At 46.7% G+C, this 20,575-nt stretch overlaps 1 protein-coding gene across 1 annotated transcript in view; it reads right to left on the bottom strand.

Moving 5' to 3' along the window:
* The window catches only part of MAP6 (microtubule associated protein 6), a gene marked incomplete at both ends in the record, with an annotated part of 48,151 nt that extends 28,717 nt beyond the window's left edge, over positions 1-19,434 (bottom strand). Inside the window, one exon of the mRNA XM_084201338.1 lies at positions 18,710-19,434. Coding sequence (XP_084057464.1) covers positions 18,710-19,434 — 725 coding nt within the window. The remainder of the gene's footprint in view (positions 1-18,709) is intronic.
* Positions 19,435-20,575: the final 1,141 nt, after the last annotated feature.

Below are 20,575 nucleotides of genomic sequence, written 5' to 3'. Positions count from 1 at the left end.
CAGTGTGCTCTTAGTAAACAGCTGTTCCAGATTGCAAGGCAAGATGTATTCTATTGCCATCTGTATGGCAGTTGTCTGGTGTCAAGTGGGCAATTCTCCTTATCTCTCTTCCTGAGTGATCATAATCAACAGGGGACATCTGCTGATAAGAGGCTGTTGAATGTCACCACATGACTGATAAGAACTATAGCATCCCATTGGGAGATGCTCCACCCAGAGGGAGGAGCCAAGCATTCCTACCCGGATATAATCTGGAGATTCTGACACACCAGCACAGCTCTTCTCCACTGGACTCCCCAGAGGAACAGCAGCTGCTTCTACTTCCACGGATCTGCGGAGGAAGAATTCACCCCTTTCCTGCAGGATCCCCTGCTCCAACAGAACCAGGCCTGACACTCCAGGAGGGCTGCAGCCCCTTTTCCAACTGGACTGCTACCAACACCTGACCCACAGGGTGTCAGGTTGAGTTCTGACTCTGTCAGTGTTGTTCTGGTGTATTGCATTGTTGTATTTTCATATCTTATTTTTTTTCCTTCCCTATTAAAGAACTGTTATTTCCTGCTCCCATGTTTTTTGCCTGAGAGCCCCTTATTTAAAATTCATAGCAATTGGGAGGGGTGGGGAGGGTTTGCATTCTCCATTTCAGGAGAGGCTCCTGTCTCCTTTAGCAGGCACCTGTCTTTCCAAACCAAGACACATACAAAGAACCCCTCCCTTCTGCTTTTCTCTCTGTTGACCTTCCAATGACACCATGTGCTGAGTGTGCTTGGTGCACTGAGTTATCCCCTTCTCAAGAAGACTCTCGGGAAGGTGGTGGCTTTGGCAGCTCCTGCCACGCTACTGCATCACAGAATTGCAGAATGGTTTGGGTTGCAAGGGGCATTAAAGACTATCTTGTTCCGGCCCCATGCCATGGGCAGAGACACCTTCAACTAGACCAAGTTGCTCCTAGCACCGTTTAACCTGGCCTTGATCAATTCCAGGCATGGGGCAGCCACAGCATCTGAGGACAAGCTGTGGCAGGGCCTCACCACCCTCACAGGGCAGAATTTCTTCCCAATATCCCACCTAACCCTGCCTTCTGTTAGTGTAAAGCAATCCCCCTCTTCCTGTCACTCTTTGTCCAATGTCCCTCTCTGTCTCTCTTGGAGTCCTTTTAGGTACTAGAAGAGGTTCCAAGGTCTCCCCAGAGCCTTGACCCTGTGGTAATTAAGTTTTTCCTTGCACTGAGCTGGAGCAGTGACACACGGCTGAAAGTCCAATGCAAACAGAGCTTTGAATAGCCCTTACTTCTCCTGTCCATACTGCTCGTGGAAGGTAAATTTACCATCTAACTCTGCAGTTGCCTGGCATTATCCCTGTGTCCAGCTCCAGCGACCCTGCAGAGCTGAGGGAGATACTGAGGTCACAGTGTGGGGTCACAGCTCTACTGCTCTCACCACAGGGGATGCCTACAGAACAGACAAGCCTGCAGCTCAGCTCACAGACCAAGTAGCCTGGATAACCTCTTGTTTTCTGTTCCATCACTGAACTTGGGGCTGTTGTAACAACCGGGTACCATGTAAGTGATCTTACGTTCTAACATCTTAGAGCCTCCAAGCCAAAAGTGCCTCCTGTGAAAGCAAATCCCACACACATGCTTAGGGTCCAAAGACACCCAGTTTTATCCCATTCTACTGTATAAGGTCAAATACACACATATAATCCAAACTTCTTGTATTTATATATGCTTTCTGTGCATAATATCTTATTCTTGGAAATGGAAGGAGAATTCAAATCCAGGATGCTTTATCCATCCTCAAGGCACATCTTCTAGTGGTAATCCCACTGTGCAGAGGTTTAAAATCACAAAATCATAGAACAGTTTGTGTTAGAAGGGAAAGACCATATAGTCCACCTTCCCTGAAATGAGCAGGGATATTTTCAACTAGATCAGCTTGCCCAGATCAGGTAATTGTTTATATTTATTATACAAATAAAATAATAATTTAAAACCATAATACTAATAAAATACACACATTTTTATATACTATATATATATATTTACAAATACTACATAAAATGCATAGTAATAAAGGTACTGTTGCAGATATTTTTTGCAAGAACTACTCTCCAGAAAACCCATCAATCTGTCCACTGGGGTACCAAGTCCAACAAGATGACTATTCCACGGCGAACATCTCTGCAGCTTGATGAGCTGCATTTCCCCATTTCCAACCATATCCCAAGTGTGTAACACATGTCAGGGATAGTGAGACAGGCTGCACACAACATAGGTAGTATAACAACACAGCCTTGAATAATGCAACACAGATGTGGATGAATGCAGATTAACCTACATTTGGTCCAATCATCTGCCTCTGCCGTGCTTACATGTGTGTATTTGAGGTTGTCCTATTTCTTTACAAAATTTTACATATCTAATGAATCTAAAGTATTTTTTAACATTCAAAAGTGACAAGCCAGTCACTGGCTTTGACTGAATTCTGCTTGTCAATTGATGCCTTCCTGTGCAATGCCACCACTGAATGTTTCTGTAGTTGAAATTAACAGGCTGTAATTCTTTTTAACTGGAAAAACCATAACAGGTCTGGGTGTGACCTAAGTAGATGAAAGAAGAGAGCTGAGACTTGAGCAAAGATTTTAAGATAAAGGATTACTGAGCTAAGAGAAAGGCTGAGTTGGATTTCCCCTCCCATCTTTACCCTTACATACTGTGTTATCTAAAGGCTGCAAAATCCAGTTATAAAATTGGTTTGTGCTGTAGACATTAAGGTGCAGATTTCACATAACGTATGTGGAATTACTGGAGAGGAAATGTGGATTATTCCATTGAAATTGCCCTGGGTGCTGCGAGGAAGGTTAGTTTAAAAAGCACCATGAAAATCTAGGACAAGACAGAAGGGGTTTAAACTGAAAGCAGGGTGATTTAGATTAGATATTAGGAAGAAATTCCTCCCTGTGAGGGTGGTAAGGCCCTGGCACAGGCTGCCCAGAGCAGCTGTTGCTGCTCCATCCCTGAAGCATCCAAGACCAAGCTGGAAGGATCTTGGAGTAACTTGGTCTAGTGGGAAGTGTCTCTGTCCATGGCAGGGGATGGAACTGGGTGGTCTTTTAAGGTCTCTTCCAACCCAAACCACTCTGTGACTAAAGTGGGATGAGCAGAGAGTTTCAAGGGACAGTGTGGGAGAACTAGGAGTTGGGAAACCTTCTTTGGGAAGAGACAAAGCCCAGGATGCCTGTGCATATTTTTAGGAAACCATACAACACATCAGCACAAGTCACTGGGACTGTATTGGTGTAATGGAGAGCAGAATAAGGGCCATTAAAGTTTATCACTTTCAACAGTGCAATACTCAGTTCCTTCCACTTCAGGTAACATATCTTTCTTTAGAAGCTATCCCTACCAGAGGGAGACACAAAAGTTAGATGAATTGCAGGATATGAAAAAATGCTCTGCATTTTTCTGCCCCAAGCTTGGGAAACTGCCAGGATCCCTTAAACATCTATAATGTAATGGGGAGGACTCACTGACTTCAGCTCTGTAACAACCTGATTAGTTCTGTGGTACCAAATCTGTAAATACTGGGACCACCAAAGCTGCCTTGGGGGAGTGTGGGGAAGAGACAGCAGAAGGCACTGGAATAGATGGCTCTATTGTGAAATCTCCTCCTAACTACCTAAAAACAAGGACTGATATGAGTGAACAAAACATGGAAAACGGTGAGAAAGCATGTTGTGGAAGAAAATTTGTTTGGTAATTAATTGGCTATTTTCAAGGGCTCCTCCAGTGTTTGCATAGAGAGTAAAGCTCTGAAAGCAAAGCTCAGACCAAATGGTTTGTGTCTTTATATGAAAGGTGCTCATGTCTAGAGGGCCCCACTGTGCTCCATCAAAAACATCATTCTGAACACACCAAAAATATCAGGGAGACACACCATTGACACACACATAAGAAAAAAAAATCCTAGGCTATGTGCAGAGCTGCCTGTGCCAGCAAAGGTGCTCTAGAAATATTGTGTGCAACAATCAAAGCCTGGAGAGCTGCAAGGCTGGGAGAAAACCACAGAAATTTTCAAGAGACTCAGAGCCTATTCCCATTTTGGGGCGCATCTTGCGTTGTCGTGATTTGTGAAGCTGATGGGATGTCACCACTCAGGGATCTGATGTCCTGGGGTCTCTTGGCACCTCCAGGCCCAGCCTGAAACATCTGGAGGAGGCTGCAAATGGGCCACTTGCTTAGAGACAGTGCTGCACTGTGCTCATGTGACCAGAGACACCGGGACTAGATGATGGTGCCATCGTAATGTGGATGTAAACAGCCTTAAAAACATATCTGGATCATGGAAACCCACTTCCCAAGAAAGGCACCATCAACATAGAACTGAATAAAAATATTCCTCCGCTGCACAGTCTCCGCATGCATCACCCATGCCAGACCCACCTGCCAGCACACAAAAGTGTGCACAGCAATCCCTTTCTTAAAGAAAAAAAGCTCCCAGGCAGTAAATTGAAGAACTAAAAAACAGAGGCACCACTTTTATAAGTCTTCTGTGAAGAACCAGAAGGAGGATTTGTTGTTACAACGCACTTTTGTGGACACAGCAGATGTTTACAGCCTCTCCAAGCCATTTGTATCCTGCTGGATAAACTATTTGTCTCATTTGAAAATGAGGCGATCTACAAATACTTCTTCCTTTGGAGTTGTTCCAAACTTAATCAAAAACTAAAACATGCTAGGGACAAATGTATTAAGCAGATATTTAATTGAGAGAAGAGATGATGGAAAAAGGAGAGTTCTTGTCTCCCAGGCAGAGCATGCAAGCTTTAAACACACTCTTAGATTGATTGCAACTGACAGAGCAGAAAGGCTCAGAAAAAGCATTCCTTCCCTTCCCATAAATAATTCACCTCCTGTAGCAGTTCATAAAATGTTTATATTAAGTAATAATTCAATTTTGCATTGCAAAAAAGAAACCCCAAACATGCTAGCCAATAAAAAAACCATCCCAAAGGAGGATGGGAAAAGGATTGCTTGGAAGCTGTCATTGCTAAAGCAATTCAGTGGGATCATTCTTGGCTGTACTCTGTCCTGTTTGGTCAAATCCTGATCCTGACCTGAACAGGGTTTTCCATTGATCTCTGCAACAGCTACATGAAGCCTGTTCTTGAATCATAGAATCACAGAATTATTTCTATTGGAAAATACTTCTGTGATCATCAAGTTCAGCCTTTAACCCAGCACTGCCAGCCCCTCTATTAACCCATGACCACAAGTGCCACATCCACACATTTTCTGAACACCATGAGGTGTTTTCCAGCCAGGCAGGGCAGGTTCAGTGGTCCCACATTAAGCTCTGCTGTCAAGCAATGATGCTTTTGATTTCAAGTCAACATGAATGGGAGGAGGCTGTGAGCCCACTAACAGGTTATTTATCTTAGTTGCAAAAATACACAAGGTCCAACATGGAATAAAACTCCAACAGTTGGATCCCAACATGGGATGGAAGACTGAGAGCATGGCAGGGAGGAGAGAGGGTAGTGGGACAATGGTTGATGATCAGCAGAAGCCATCAAAATAATAGAAATCAAATGTCACCACACATACACCCAGGCAGCTTTTATTACAATTCTAATTGCTTGATCCAACCTCTTCCCTGGGCAGCATGAGGAAAACCTAGCAGCACCAAGGTCACTGCAGACAAAAAAATCAATGCAGAGAATGAGTGATAATGATTTTGTTTTCTCCTAGATTCACAGAGGGGGAACTGTGGAGACATCCTCCTGGCATCTCCAGAGATGCACAATATCCCTTGAACTTTGCCCAGCAATGCACTTAATGCATTTTTAACTTTTGACATCCAAGTTTTGCTCCTGTTGGCTGTGACAACAGCAGGTTTGAGCATCCTAACCCACTGTTACATTTCATAGATGCAAAGATAATAATCCATTTCTCTCTTCCAAAACCATTCCATACTTTCCAGCTTCCTGCAATGACCATGTCAGCTGCACTCCTGGACTCCCTAATGGGTATCCTCAGAACCTTCTCTGGTCCATGACTGCTGAAGTACAAAACCAAAACCTGAACAAAAAAAAAATCTACCCAAGTCTTGACTAATGTGGAAAGATGTCACATCGTCTCCATGTATCTCAGTACATTACTTGCCACAAAGTTTTTATTTTGGAGTGCTTTTGTTCTTAATTTATTGTTTTTTAAAGTGAAGTAACAATTACTGGCATGTGATTTGTGATTCCCTGCAGAATTGTTCCTCCCCCAGCTGCTCCCATCTGCACTGGCACCACTGTTGATCCCTACCCTGCCCTCACCTCTCCTAAACTGCTGCTTCTTTGTTTCAAGTGAAGTCTTCAACATGTCAAGATCTCTTTGAATTCCAATTCATGCAAATTATTCAGCCAAACATAAGTGAAGGACTCAGCATGAGATTACATGGATGAAATATGACTCTGGACAGGCTCTGAAGTGGTAGGGTCCTAATGCCACATTCTGCCCTTATAAATCTCTTACCTGTAATAAAGTGTCATGGTTTGGAATGGGAGGAAATTCAGGGAAGTGGTGCAAAGTGTGAAAAATGCATACTATATGATTGGCTCTTCGCAAATACTAAAATGTACACTATATGTGTTATGTTGGAAAGTTATGCTGTATTAATTTTTTTAGTAGTGCTGTATTAATCTTTTAAAGTAGTGTGGTAAATATAGTTTTTAGGCTAGAGCATAATAATAAAATAGAAACTATGTGATGTAAGATACTTTTTGTAATTAGCTCAAGGAATAGATAAGATAACCAAGAAATTCTTCACATAAAGATAACACCAACAAGACACCAAAAGCTCAAGAGAAGAATTTTTTCCTCTTTATTGGGACAATCCAGACTTCTTCCAGACTTCTAGGAGCCAGGAAATTGATTTACAAGATGGGGATGGGAGCAGAAATTAAGCAGGAGACACCCTTTGTTTGAAAAGAATGTCTGAATCAAGTATGAGATGTATGAATATGCAACAGGCTATTGCTTTTAAGGGTTAATCCTTTGTTAGTGAAGTGTGTTTTTGTGGCAGAGTGCAAAAAGCACCCAGACATCCGCAATTCTTTGCTTTTTATTGTTTTTATTGTCCTAACTTTGATTGTCCAAACTCTTATTGTCCTAATTTTTATTACTATTTTATTACTATTGAACTTATAAAATTTTAACACAAGCGATTGGTTTTTTTTTTACACAAACAAGACACCCTCTCAATGCTTCAATCCTCCCTTGGGTGAGAGAGAGGAACAAGGTGCAAGCATGTAAAGGAGCAACATGAAGACATCAATGTCAGTGAGGAAGAAGTCAATCCCAGATGGGAGGGGTGAGGAAATGCCTTGGTCTTGGAGCTGAAATCCTCTTGTAAGCTATGGAGAAAGGACTCTTTTTCCATATAATGCATGAAACTATGGGGAGATGAAGGGTTCAAATTGATACTGAGCAAAGGCTTCCATGCTAAAGTAAGCAGATGTGAAAGCAGCTGTGATCCCATGAGGAATTTGAACAGAGAAGGAGATAAGAGTGGTCCTGTACCCCCAGGAAAGAAGATCTCTGTTCCCAGGGATGAAGATGATTTTAGAGATAGATAATGAGAACTTTTGCCTTTGAACAGCTCACCTTTAAAACAATACCCCATAAGCTGACATGGCCCATTGACAAGCTGTGGGAAGGCTTGTGGAAACAGGAAGGACTTCACGATGCCAGGGTTCCCTGGGTGGCTGCTATTGGTGAGGAAACTGAGAGCCACGAGAGGACTGTGTTGTTCCTCTTGTGGAGAAGTCTCCACAACCTTATATAACCTTAACAAGAGGGACTTCTCTCCCTAAGTGAACTGAAGAAAGACTGTTCTAGAGGTGGTAAACTGACTGGAAATTTTAGGTTTTGTTTCTTTACATTTTCAGTGGAAAAGGTTGTGGGGGGAGGAGAAGTGTTCTGAAGGGCTTGTTTTGATTCTTACTACTTTTTCCTTTTAGTTATTTTAATAAAATTTTCTTGATACCCTTTTAAAGTTTTGAGCCTGCTTTGCCTTTCTCCTAATCCTCTCACAGCAGGAAGTGAGTGCACTGGTGATTGGCCAGCAGTAAAGCCCACCACACTCATCAGCACATTAATTGGGGAAATCTCAAAATTGGGGAAATCTGAAATTGGCGAAGCAAAGCCACTACACAAAATACCAGTTAGAATTACAGGAGGAACATAGTGCTGCACATGCAAATTGCCTGTTGGATATTTAAGGCATCCTACAGCTAAAGAGGCTCCAAGAGAGATGGAGAGCAACTTTGGACAAGCATCTGGAGGAACAGGACAATGGAGAGCGGCTTCCCACTGCCAGAGGGCAGGGTTAGATGGAATATTGGGAAGAAATTCTTCCTTGTATGGTCCTGGCCACAGTTTGCCCAGAGCAGCTGTGGCTGCCCCATCCTTGGATGTGTTCAGCATCAGAGAGTCCTATTGGTGGGCTATTCAAGGATGAATCTGAGATAAACGACCCCTAATGATATGAAGGACCCACACAAAACTGAAGTTGTAGTCATCAGCTGAGAAAAACCCAAGGAATGACATAAGAACTCGAAAGCTGGTGTCCCCTAGGCTGTCCACCAGTGATCCTTGTCAGATCACCTGAACATGGACATCTTTCTACCAGCAGGGTGAGTGTAAATGAATGAAATCAATGGAAAAAGAGGAAAAAATCTAGTTTTTAATATATTTTATAAACAAGTATCTTCTCCTTCCACAAGATCTTACGCAGCAATTTTCTATAATATTTCATAAGTAGAGTATCCTTGATCATTTGTTCCTGTGGAAGCTTGAATACATTTCCAGCACCTGTGCAGCTTCCCACGGGATGTTTACACACAGCAAAGAAGGATGGAGTGTGCACAGCAATTGAGGTCATGGTGATTCCCCTCATTTTCCCTTCTGCACAGCACATGAATGCAGTTTCTATGTCAAGGGCATAGCCCTGAACCTGGACACTGCCAGACTCTAGCAGTACTTCTCTGGGCTGGAATGCGGTGTTTGCTGAAATCCAGACTGGGGACCAGGTTAAATCAGAACTGTTTGCAAGTGTTTGGAGACCTTAAAACAAAATACAGCCTCTATTTCAGTGCTCACAGCTCCCCTCTTTAGAGCACCATGGGTATAAAAGTGGGGCACAGCAGCGCACCACCTTCACATCTTCACTCTTCCCAGGCTATAATTACAGGACAAGCCTCTGTTTCTTCCTATTTTACATCATGTCCTAAGTCTGACATGAAAAGACCAATTTTACACAATCATCCAGCTCACCAAAGCACCGACAGTCTATCTATACACAAACTGTGCGTGCAAAGTGTTGCAGGATCCCCTCAGCTGGAGACACTTTTTAATGAAAAAGAAATTACTAATTGAAAGAATAGTTTGCCATATGTCTTCGTTTGAAAAGACAGGTGTCTGCTAAGGAAGGCAGGAACCTCCTCTGAAATGGAAAATATAAACCCCCTCCCTCCGAATTCTTAACATTTTGAAATTAAGGGGGGCTCTCAGGCAAATATATGGGAGCAGGAATAACAGTTCTTTACTAGGGAAGAAAATTTAAATAAAAAATGTAGTAATACTAAGCAACACTGACAGAGTCAGAATATGACCTGACACCCTGTGGGTCAGGGTGTTGGCAGCAGTCTGATTGGAATGGTGGCTGCAGCCTCCTGGAGTGGCAGATGTGTTTCTGTTGAAGCAGTGATCCTGTAGAAGGGTGTAGTCTTCCTCTGAAGGTCCAGAGGTGGTGCAGATGGGCCTGGTCTTCCTCTGGGAATCCAGTGGGAAAGGCTGTCCTGGTGTCCCAAAATCTCAGATTATATCCAGGTAGGAATGCTTGGCTCCTCCCCCTGGGCGGAGCATCTCACAATGGGGAGATATAATTTTTATCAGTCATGCAGTAACACTCAATGCCCATTAACAGCAGATGTCTCCCAGGGGGAGGATTGGCTTGTGGAAGAGATAAAGAAAACTGCCCAATTAACAGAAGATAACTGCCCCACCTCGAACAGATGGCAAATAGAATCTCACACTTATCTTGCAATGCAGGGCACCATATAATGAACTAATAATCAAAATAAAGCAGTTATTAATAGAAAGCAAAATATGTTTGCAATAGAACACCTGCAATGCTGCATTTGGGGAGAAGAAATGAGTTGGAGGCTAAAGGAGTAACTTGGTGAACAGCCCAGTTTTTGTGTATAGTATTTCAATAAGATATAAAAATAGATATACATAGATATAAACATAATATATAAAACATTAGTATATAAAATATATTAATCTATAGAAATGAATAATATAAATAATTGCATATCCTTCCAATGTCATATATATATGTATATATATATACACACACATCAAGAGAAATAAAAATTCCATTCTATAAAACTTTCCTAAAATGGCCCTTTCCCTCCTGGCTGGTGCTGACCACAATAGCAGAAGAGCATCCCTGCTCTTGCCCCAGTGGAGCAAGGTGGTCTTAGCCAAAGACACCATATGAATATATTTATATATATATACACACACGTATCATTCAGATCAGAGCAAAGAACAGTGAGATTGATGCAAGATTGAGTGCAGAAGTACTCAGAAATCTTGTTTAGCTAGTAGGACACAGGAAAAAGAAAGGTCATGCTCTAAATGCAAGAGGAGATATAGTTATAATGTTTTATGTCTTAGTGATTTATTTGAAAAAAGAAAGGATGGGTAATCTAAATCAGTTGATCTCTCTCCTCTTTATTTACTCTGTGTTACAGTGGTGGCTTGAAGCCACCAAGTAAAAGTGGGATATGGCCTCCGGCATCAGCTCCTGCATGCCAAAGAAGCTGGTGGTCTCACCAGACACAGAAGTGTGTGGAAGGGGAGGAGGAGAGGTGTTTGACATGTCCTTTGACACGATAACTGACTTAACAGACAAAAGACATGTGAAAATCCATTTGGTTTCAGCAAAGCATTTTATCCCGGGCCACGTGAGAAATTATTAATTAAGCCAGTGAACATGAACATCAGCAGGATGGGAAACCAGGCAGGGGAAATGACAGTGATGAATGTTGGAAGGGTGAGCTGCAGCCTGGAAGAAGGTTAGCAGTGTTTAACATTTTTGAGGTTGAATTTGGCACTAAAAAAGTAGGGCAACATTGATGACACCTCCTAATGACACAATGAAATTGGGAGCATCAATGTGTAGGAGGATTGGGAAATCACAGAGGAAGGAGGGGATTGACCTTGACTGCCATGTTCAAAATGGAATGAAAATTAGTAGTTAATTCTAGGCTTGGCACTAATCACCAGAATTTTTTGCTACGGGATGTAACTGCCTAAGAAGGAGAAGAAGGAGAACAGTATGGACACCCTTGTTATCAAAGAGAAAATGAGGGATTCGTAATGAATCGGTGATGCCCACAAACACAACTCATGAGTCTTTAGTGGGAATGGGGACCTCATCTCCAAAGGACAGTAGTGTCCATACATCTCTGTTTAAGAAAAAGATATTTCATCTAGGAAGAGCTAGAGAGACAAGGTTGATACCAGAAAGAAACAATTTTTACTTCCTAGCTATAGAGCCAAACGATGTGGATACTGTACCTGGAGACACTGACCAGTGACATTTGGACAGGGGAAAGTCACTAAGTATGCCAATAAAACAGAAAAAAATATAAGAGAGAAATAAACCAAATAAAACAGCAAATTACAACCTGTCCGTTGGCCCGGACTGTAAATGAGTTGCAAATCATCAGAGACTGAGGTCTTGGCACAGCCTTCCTGCTGGCATAATGCAACTAAAAATTCTGCATTTCCGAGACAGAGCCTTGGGTGCTACTCATAAAGACTAAATAACAAACCGGGTAATTGGACTTCAAGGTTCCGAGGGTCCCATCCAGCTCCATGGGTCTGAAGGTCTCTCTGAGGTGACCCAGCTGAGCAGGAGCAGAGGAATAGTTGCTCAAGCATGTTGACTCCATCACCTGAATGCACCTCCATCTCTTCCTCCTGTTTTACCATGTCCTAAGGCATGCACAGACCAGCTCCAGTCTGCACACAGTCAAAGCAGCAAAATTCAGTTTTACCTACACTGCTGAGCAGCTCCCCGTTGGCTTTTGGGGCTGGGTGTTGTTCACCTTGGACTGAATGCAGGGAATACATTGCCACATACTCCAACTTGGATCTTGCAAGTGTCCCCAGCTTGGGGACACCACTGGTCCTTCCCAGCTGATGGACTGCATCCAGAGGAGCTAAGAGTGTGGTAGAACAGCTCTCTGCCTGCATGTTGTGGTTTGACACTGGCCAAATGGCAGGCAGCCTCTACAGATGCTCACTCACTCACTCACTCACTCACTCACTCACTCACTCACTCACTCACTCACTCACTCACTCACTCCCCTGCTACAACTGGCCAGAGGAGAGAAGAAAAACTAAATGAAGGGTTCATGAGTTAAGATAAGGACTCGGAGAAAACACTCCAAGGGCAAAACAGGCTCAACAGAAGTACAAAATTAATTTATTGCTAACAAAGTCAGGGGAGGATAATGAGAAGGAAAAGAAGCCCTTAAAACACCTTTTTCCCCAACCCCTTCCTCCTTCCCACCAACAGCTCAGGGAGACTGGGGGTGGGGGTTTTGGTCAGGTCATCAAAGAAGTCCTTCCCCTGCTATGCCATGGGGTCCCTTCCCACAGGAGACAGTTTTCTGTGACCTTCTCCAGTGTGGTTCTAATCTCACGAGCACCAGTCCTCCCAAAACTGCTGCAATGTGAGCATCTTCCACGGGCAAACATTCCTTCCAAAACTGCTGCAGCGTGGGCCACTCTTCCACAGGGTGCAGTCCCCCAAGGACAGGCTGCTCCAGCCTGGAGCAGGGGCCCTCTCTTCTCTGGGTCTCCCACTGGATCACAGCCTCCTCCAGGCACCCACCTGCTCCAGCATGGGCACCTCCCCAGCGTGGGCTGTGGGGGGATCTCTGCATCCCCCATGGATCCCTATGGGCTGTGGGGGGATCTCTGCATTCCCCTTGGATCCCCACGGGCTGTGGGGGATCTCTGCATCCCCCTTGGATCCCCACGGGCTGTGGGGGGATCTCTGCATCCCCCTTGGATCCCCACAGGCTTTGGGGGGATCTCTGCATCCCCCTTGGATCCCCACAGGCTGTGGGGGATCTCTGCATCCCCCTTGGATCCCCATGGGCTGTGGGGGATCTCTGCATCCCCCATGGATCCCCACGGGCTGTGGGGGGATCTCTGCATCCCCCATGGATCCCCATGGGCTGTGGGGGATCTCTGCATCCTCCTTGGATCCCCAGGGGCTGCAGGGGCACAGTGCTTCACCATGGACATCACCACAGCCTGCAGAGGAATCTTGGCTCTGACATTTGGAGCATCTCCTCCCCCTCCTTCTCCACTGACCTTGTTGTCTCCATGTTGTTTTCCCTCCCATATTCTCACCTCCTCCTTTTCTCTGGCTACAAAAACACCTGTACCCCACTTTGTTTTGATTTTCTCCTTAAATATGTTACCACAAAGGTGTTACCACCATCTCTAGCTGGCCCAGGCTTGGCATGTCCATCTTCAGAGCCATCAGGGATTGGCTCTGCCAAATATGGTGGAAGCTTCTAGCAGCTTCTCACAGAAGCCACCTCCGTGGCCACCCTGCACTACCAAAAACCAGGCCGTGCAAAACCAACAAAGCCTGTATCATCCATCTCCATGCTCTGTGTCTTAATAAACACCAGGGTCATTAGTCATTACTCATACAACCATCCCTGTGGTATCAGCAGACATTGTGTCTCCTCCTGCTACTGAAGGTATGGATCAAGTGACCCCTGAGACAGAGCTCAGCCTTTGCCAGAGCTGCCAAACATCTCTCTGAACAGCCTTTTCTGGATGGAAGAAAACATTCTGCCCCTTCCCTTCCACCTGAGAAAATTGGATCCATCTGCCTACATGGTTACTTTAATAAACACTCTCATAGCTGAAACAACAAGGATTTGGAGAATGGTATCTGTCCAGGAATGTTCTCCAGCAGTGGAGTCTGGGATAGCCCTTGCTCATGCTATTAAACCTCTTTAACCTCTAAAACCAAGGTGGTTACATCCAAACTGATTGTAGGGATAAGTTCTTGGCTTGGGAGTGTGCACTACCAAACTCAGTGTGAGAAGAGGGCTAGGGACAGTTCTAGGAACTTGGAGTTTACATGATGTTTCCACACCCAGGAACATGTCCTGGGACTCTTTAATTTACTAGTACAGACATAGCTATGGATCTGATCAGAAATTTCAGAAGGCAATGGAAAATCTCCCATCTTGCAGCATAAACATTGTTATTAGCATTTTCACCAAGATAGGAGATGTCCTCCCCTGGAGATTTTCAAGAATAGGTTAGATAAAATCACAGAAATACAGAATGGCTTGCGTTGGAAGGGACCTTAAAGCTTATCTGGTTCTAACCCCCTGCCATGGGCAGGGACACCTTCCAGCAGACCAGGCTGCTCCAAGCCCTGTCCAACCTGGCCTTGGACCCTTCCAGGGATGAGGCAACCACAGCTGCTCTGGGCAACCTATGCCAGGGTCTCACAGCCAAGAATTTCTCCCTGATATCTCTTCTAACCCTGCCCTCTGACAGTGGGATGCCTTCCCCCTTGTTCTGCCCCTCCAGACCCTTGCTCCAAGTCCCTCTCTGGCTCTTGGAGCCCCTTTAGGCACTGGCAGGGGCTCTGAGGGGTCCCCAGAACCTTCTCCAGTCCAGTCTGAACACCCCCAGCTCTCCCAGCCTGGCTTCAGAACAAGGAGGAGTATGAATTTCCTGCCCTTTTGTATTTTGGTCCAGCCTTCCTCTGTGGACATCCCTCCCTAAATTATCTCTGCTGTACCTCTGAAAACCAGGCAGCAAGTCTCCAGCAATGCTGACTCATTCATCTCTATAGCTACTACAAATTCTCTTTTGCTCCACATCTTTAGTACCTCCAGGGTTTGAGATGAATGACAGAACATTAGCAACAGGCAATTCATTAGTACTAGAGGCAGTCCAAAATTTTCCATTGAAGCCTTTATTTTTTTGTTTCCTCTGCTAGGAAAGGAAGTTGGTGGGAGGGAAGAAATAATTGGTTTGGTAAAAAAAAAAAAACAACTTTAAATCTGGTTTCACAATATTACTTCTCGGGGGAAATTAATTTTCTTAATACTCATTTTGATACCTTACAAAGGGGCAAAATGGTTTCTTTCAGTTTTGTATCTTTTTTCTTCAGGGAATAAAGGTAACAAAAGAAGCAGAATGCAAGACAAAGAAGAAGGGGGAAAAAACACCCAAGAAACACCTAATTCTGTCATTTCCCCATAATTTCCAGATAAAAATGGAAAGCATTCATTCATTCCTTCTTTTATTTTTGCCAAATGTGCTTTTAATTGTTTCACATCCACCAGCAAATGCCACTGTGAGCATATTTTGTGGCTCTTTCCCTCTGATCCCAAACCCCCAGAGTCAAGTCCAGCCCACTCCATCCTTTGGTGCACCAGGGAGAAATGCTCTGCCCATCCCATCCAGAAGTTCAGGGGGAGAAATCCCCTCACCCAACACAGATAAAGCCCTCACAGAATTGAACAAGAAACAGCTTCATCCACCACCAGAGGCTTTCCATGGGGCTTGTCACTGACCTGCCCATGGATTTCCTGGTCCTTGGTCTTTCAGGGTCCATGGGCAGCAGGACCAAAGTGGGGGGAAAGTGAATGAGATGTAACCTGCCTTGGCTACCTATAAACTTAGGCAGCTCATGTGCTGGGGAGGGAAACTGAGGCAAGAAGCCCCTCAGTGCTGGAACCCTGCTTGACTATTGCACACCCAGCGAGAGCAGTGGGAATAAGTACATACATAAATCCCATATATAACCAAAGAGTTAATAAATTATAGTTAATAAATATATAAATATAAATAATGCAAATACTATGAATAAGGTAAATAAATAGTAGAAACACTGGAGATAAATCCTGTTTATTCTGTAGGATCCCTGGGCACAGGCAGTCTCTGGCAGACATTCACACTCTTGCCACTCTGGCCTCACTGAAGGCTTCTGGCTCAAATGCTAATGCAAACAAATCCCTCATCCCTCTGGCTGGGAGGAAGCTCCATCTTCCATGGACATCACCACCAGGCACCACCTCTGCTCTGTACCTCTGTGTGGACCTGGGAGGGGGTCACAGGCACATGGTCGCTGTGATATTCATCTGTCTAGGTACACAGAGGTTAAAAAAGAGAATTCTTCTCTTTGGCATGAACTTCCCCCATGACCTTGGGCTAGTTGCTGACTCTATCCCATGCTCTCAGGTATTCCTCACATGGAAATAAAGCCTAGTGGGACAGAGCGAGCTTAAAAACTACTGCTGGTCTGCTCTTTGGTTTCACCAAGGAATTGTTTCCCAGCTTTGGCAACACTGATTTGCAGCAGTGACAGAGGACTGTAAGGAAATCTGCCCCCCACTCTCTGCTGATGGGGAGCCTTCATCCATGCACAAGGAAGCCATGTGAGCCAGATCCTTGCTCCTCTCCAGCAAGAGGTCATTAGCAGGTATTTTTTGGCTGGCAGGTGGCCCATAAGGTTGCCCCAATAGGCTGTGAGTCTCCATCCTTGGAGATGTACAATATCCACCCAGCATGTCAGCAGCCAGGCTCTTGGCAGTAATTAGGATTTGGAGCATTTGGTTTTTATAAGAATCCAAACAATAAACAACACTTGGAAGATGCCTAATTTGAACAGAAAATGAGAACAATTAGCCAAAACATCACTTATGCATTAATGAAGAGGCGCTTATGTTCTATGGCTGAGCATCAGAGCAAACACTTCTGCAATATGCAGCAAGGAAGAAAAACATGGAAGTGGGAGAGCACTTTCCCAGGTGGAAAGAGAAGCCCTAAGAATATTGTAAAAGCCAACAAGCAGCACAAAGAAAGCTGAATCCTTCTAGTTCTTCTTAGGTTTAACATCCCTACTGATCCAACCCCTTTCCTTGGGGAGGAACCCTAGCCCAGTGCCTTAGGAATTTGCTGGAGCAGAGTGGAGGGATAGGAAGGTGAGCAATCTGCATTTAAATATGCAAATAAGTCCAATTATCCTTTGTAGCAGTGGAAGAGAAGCAACACATCGGCTCTCCAGGTCCAGGAGAGCTTTCTGCTTTAGCCCTGCTATCTCCAGCACGAGCCCAGACCTTAGAAGGTGAGCAGACAAAAAGCTGAGTCTCAGTTCACAGCAGATTTAAGGGCTGTGTCACTCCCAGAGACCCCTTTCCCAACACTCTCCAACCCTGCAAAACAGAGCCCCCAAAAATCCCTGGCCAATTTCTCGTGTCTCAGCCAAGCACCACCGTCACCTGGATGCACCTGAACCTCCAGCATTACCAGTGAGAGTTAAGAACTGATGCCAATGACAGCAAAAATCAAGATCTCACTGCTTGAACTGTTTCCCACTTAGGGAGGGGGGAAAGCTGATGACTGTCAGCTTTGCTCAGTGGGACAGAGGAGTCAGCTTCACCTTAAATCTGCATGACTGTATTATCTGTTTGATGGCCAGGTGTCACCTCTGATCAACCCAAGAAGGAAAATAAATCATTCAGAGGCACAAACACCTCAGCAGTCACACAGCTATAGAGAAAAGCAAAACGGCTGCAACACACTTTTTGTCACCACAGCTTTGCTCTATGCCCCCTCCACCCTGGTCTCGGCAGGGGTGGGCTCTGCCAAAGAAAGTGCTGGAAAACACAACTGCAGCAACCCCTCCTTGAAAACGTACAGGCAGGGCAAACACCCCATCACTTGTTTTTGTTTTTGCATTCCCAACACATCGAACGCCTTGACCCGGAGAGAAACAACAACAGCAGCTCACTGCAAGGAGTTTCACACTCGGAATCCCAAACAAGGGCTACTGCTGAAGGGAAATAAGGGCATCCCTTTCTAGCTGGCTGGGGAGGTTGTGGTGGGGACAGAAGGATGTGTCATCCCCTGCTGCGCTGCATTAAAACATGGCAGCATCTGAAGGCTGCCCCACCCTAGCGGCCTAGGATGCATGTCCCTCATCCTGGCGCATTCCCGGGATGCTTTGTCTTGAGCGTGGGCCAGCCTGAGATGCTTCCTGGGACGCTCCTGCCCCTGTGTGGGGCACCCCATCCGTGCATGGGCCCCCCATGATATGGTCAGGCTGCCGGACCTTTGGGTTGGCTGCAGCCTGACAGCCAGGGATGTGCTTGAAAGGAGTAGAGGTGACTTGCACATTCCACAGAGGTGACCCCAGACATTACCCCTATGGAAACCCAAGGTGGGGGGTGTCTTTGAATTTTGAAATGAACAGGAAGAGGGAAACACAAAGACACTCAAACCTGCTGCCAAACCCAACAAACCACCAACAAAAAGTGTCCATGTATTCACTACCTGCACAATACCTACTGCCCCGTCATTGATTCCCAGAGATGGGGAATTTAAGGACACCCCCCCACACCACCCCGGGCAGGAAATCGGCAAGCCCCCCCGCCCGGAATGTTTCACAGCCTCCCTCCCAGGGTGGGATGCTCCTCCAGGGAAGCGCACAGGGGGACTGGAAAGAGCTGACGAGGGGCCGGCAGGTTGGGGATCTAGATGGATTGGGGGTGGAGGGGGGGGGGCGAGGATATGTCCTCTCACCTGTACGACGAGCTGACCCCCGCCGCCACCTCCTCTTTGATCTGCCTATTGACAGCATCGGCAGCCGCCCGGCCTCTGCTGGGCTCCGCCGGCTGCCCGCCCGCCTCCTCCGCCTTCTTCCGACCCTTGTCTCTCCCATCCCCGGGCCGCACTGTTTTGGGATGCTCATCCTCCACCTCGGGGTGTTCATCTTTTTTCTCGGGAGGGAGGTGCACCTTCCGCCGCTTCTCCTGAGCCGGTTTCTCCGGGGGAGCGCGGTCCAGGGCCAGGACTGGGGAAGGTCCCGGTTTGGGGATCCAGGGATGGTCGCCCCGCTTGGGAATAGGCCAGGCACGGAAATCCTTCTGGTACTGCGTCTCCTTCTCGAAGGGAGTGTCCGAGGGCTGGTACTCGCTCTTGGGCTTGCAGCTGGGCTCCGGCCGCTGCACCTTCCAAGGCTTGTAGTCGTGCCGCATCACCGAGTCGGCCGGGGGAGAGGCGTGCGGGGCCGGGCCGGGCCGGGCGGGACCGGGAGCCGGCTCACCTCCCCCGGCCCCCGCAGCCGCCTCGCCGCCCGGCTGGGTCTCGATGGGCGCCGCGGGGCGCGGCGGGGGCGCGGGGGCGGCGGGATGCTCGGTGGCCTCCGAGTATTTGGTGAAAACGAGCGGGACGGCGATGTCCGCCTTGTCCAGCTGGTTCCAGAAACGGGCGATGCAGCAGGCACGGGTGATGCAGGGCCACGCCATGGCGGCCCCGCGCCGGGAGCGACCGCTCCGCGCTCCGAGCCCCGCACCGCTCTCCGCCCCGAGCTCCGCGCTCCGCCCCGCACCGGGGAGGGGAGAGCGGGCGGGGCTTGCACGCACACGGGCTGGGCACGCACACGGGCTGGGCACGCACACGCGCGACACACCTGCACAGCCACGCACCTACACACGGTGTGATGTATGGCCATGGGTGTGCCCACACCTGCACGGCTGCACACAGCTGCACACATATGTGAGGATGGCTCTGTGTGTGTGTGCTCACACCTGCACGGCTGCACACTGCTGCACACACATGCGAGGATGGCTCTGTGTGTGTGTGCTCACACCTGCACGGCTGCACACAGCTGCACACACATGTGATGCATGGCCATGGGTGTGCCCACACCTTCACGGCTACACACAGCTGCACACACATGTGATACATGGCCATGGGTGTGCCCACACCTGCACGGCTGCACACAGCTGCACACACATGTGATACTTGGCCATGGGTGTGCCCACACCTGCACGGCTGCACACAGCTGCACACATATGTGATACATGGCCATGGGTGTGCCCACACCTGCACGGCTACACACAGCTGCACACACATGTGATACTTGGCCATGGGTGTGCCCACTCCTGCACGGCTGCACACTTGCACAGCCATGCGGCTCCCACACGTGAGACTTGGCTCTGTGTGTATGCACAGACCTGCACAGGCACACACGCTTGCAAACACATGTGAAACACACCCATGCATGTGTGCACACACATGCTTGGTCACAGGCTGCACACACTTGTACAAGGCACTCATGTGTGCACTCACTTGCATGCAGGGTCACAGAAACCTGCACATGCACAGTTTAAAAAGCCCTTGTGTGTGTGCACACAGCTGCACTGCCACAGACCTCCAAAGCTGCACACACACGAGGAGACACACCCATGTGGGCCATGTGTGCACAGGCCTGCATACTTCATACACACCTGGACAGACACACCTGCACAATCACACACCTGCACACACACATGCCAAACAGGCAAACCAGACAGACACTCCTCTCTGTGTGCACACGTGCATCATCACACACCTGTACTGGGCAAGTCACATACATGTGTGTGTGGACACACCTGCACGATGGAT

Source organism: Fringilla coelebs, assembly GCF_963513975.1.
Source record: "Fringilla coelebs genome assembly, chromosome: 2".
NCBI lineage: Eukaryota > Metazoa > Chordata > Aves > Passeriformes > Fringillidae > Fringilla > Fringilla coelebs.
The sequence above is the reverse complement of the archived record's forward strand: the minus strand, read 5'-3'. Positions and strand labels throughout refer to the sequence as shown.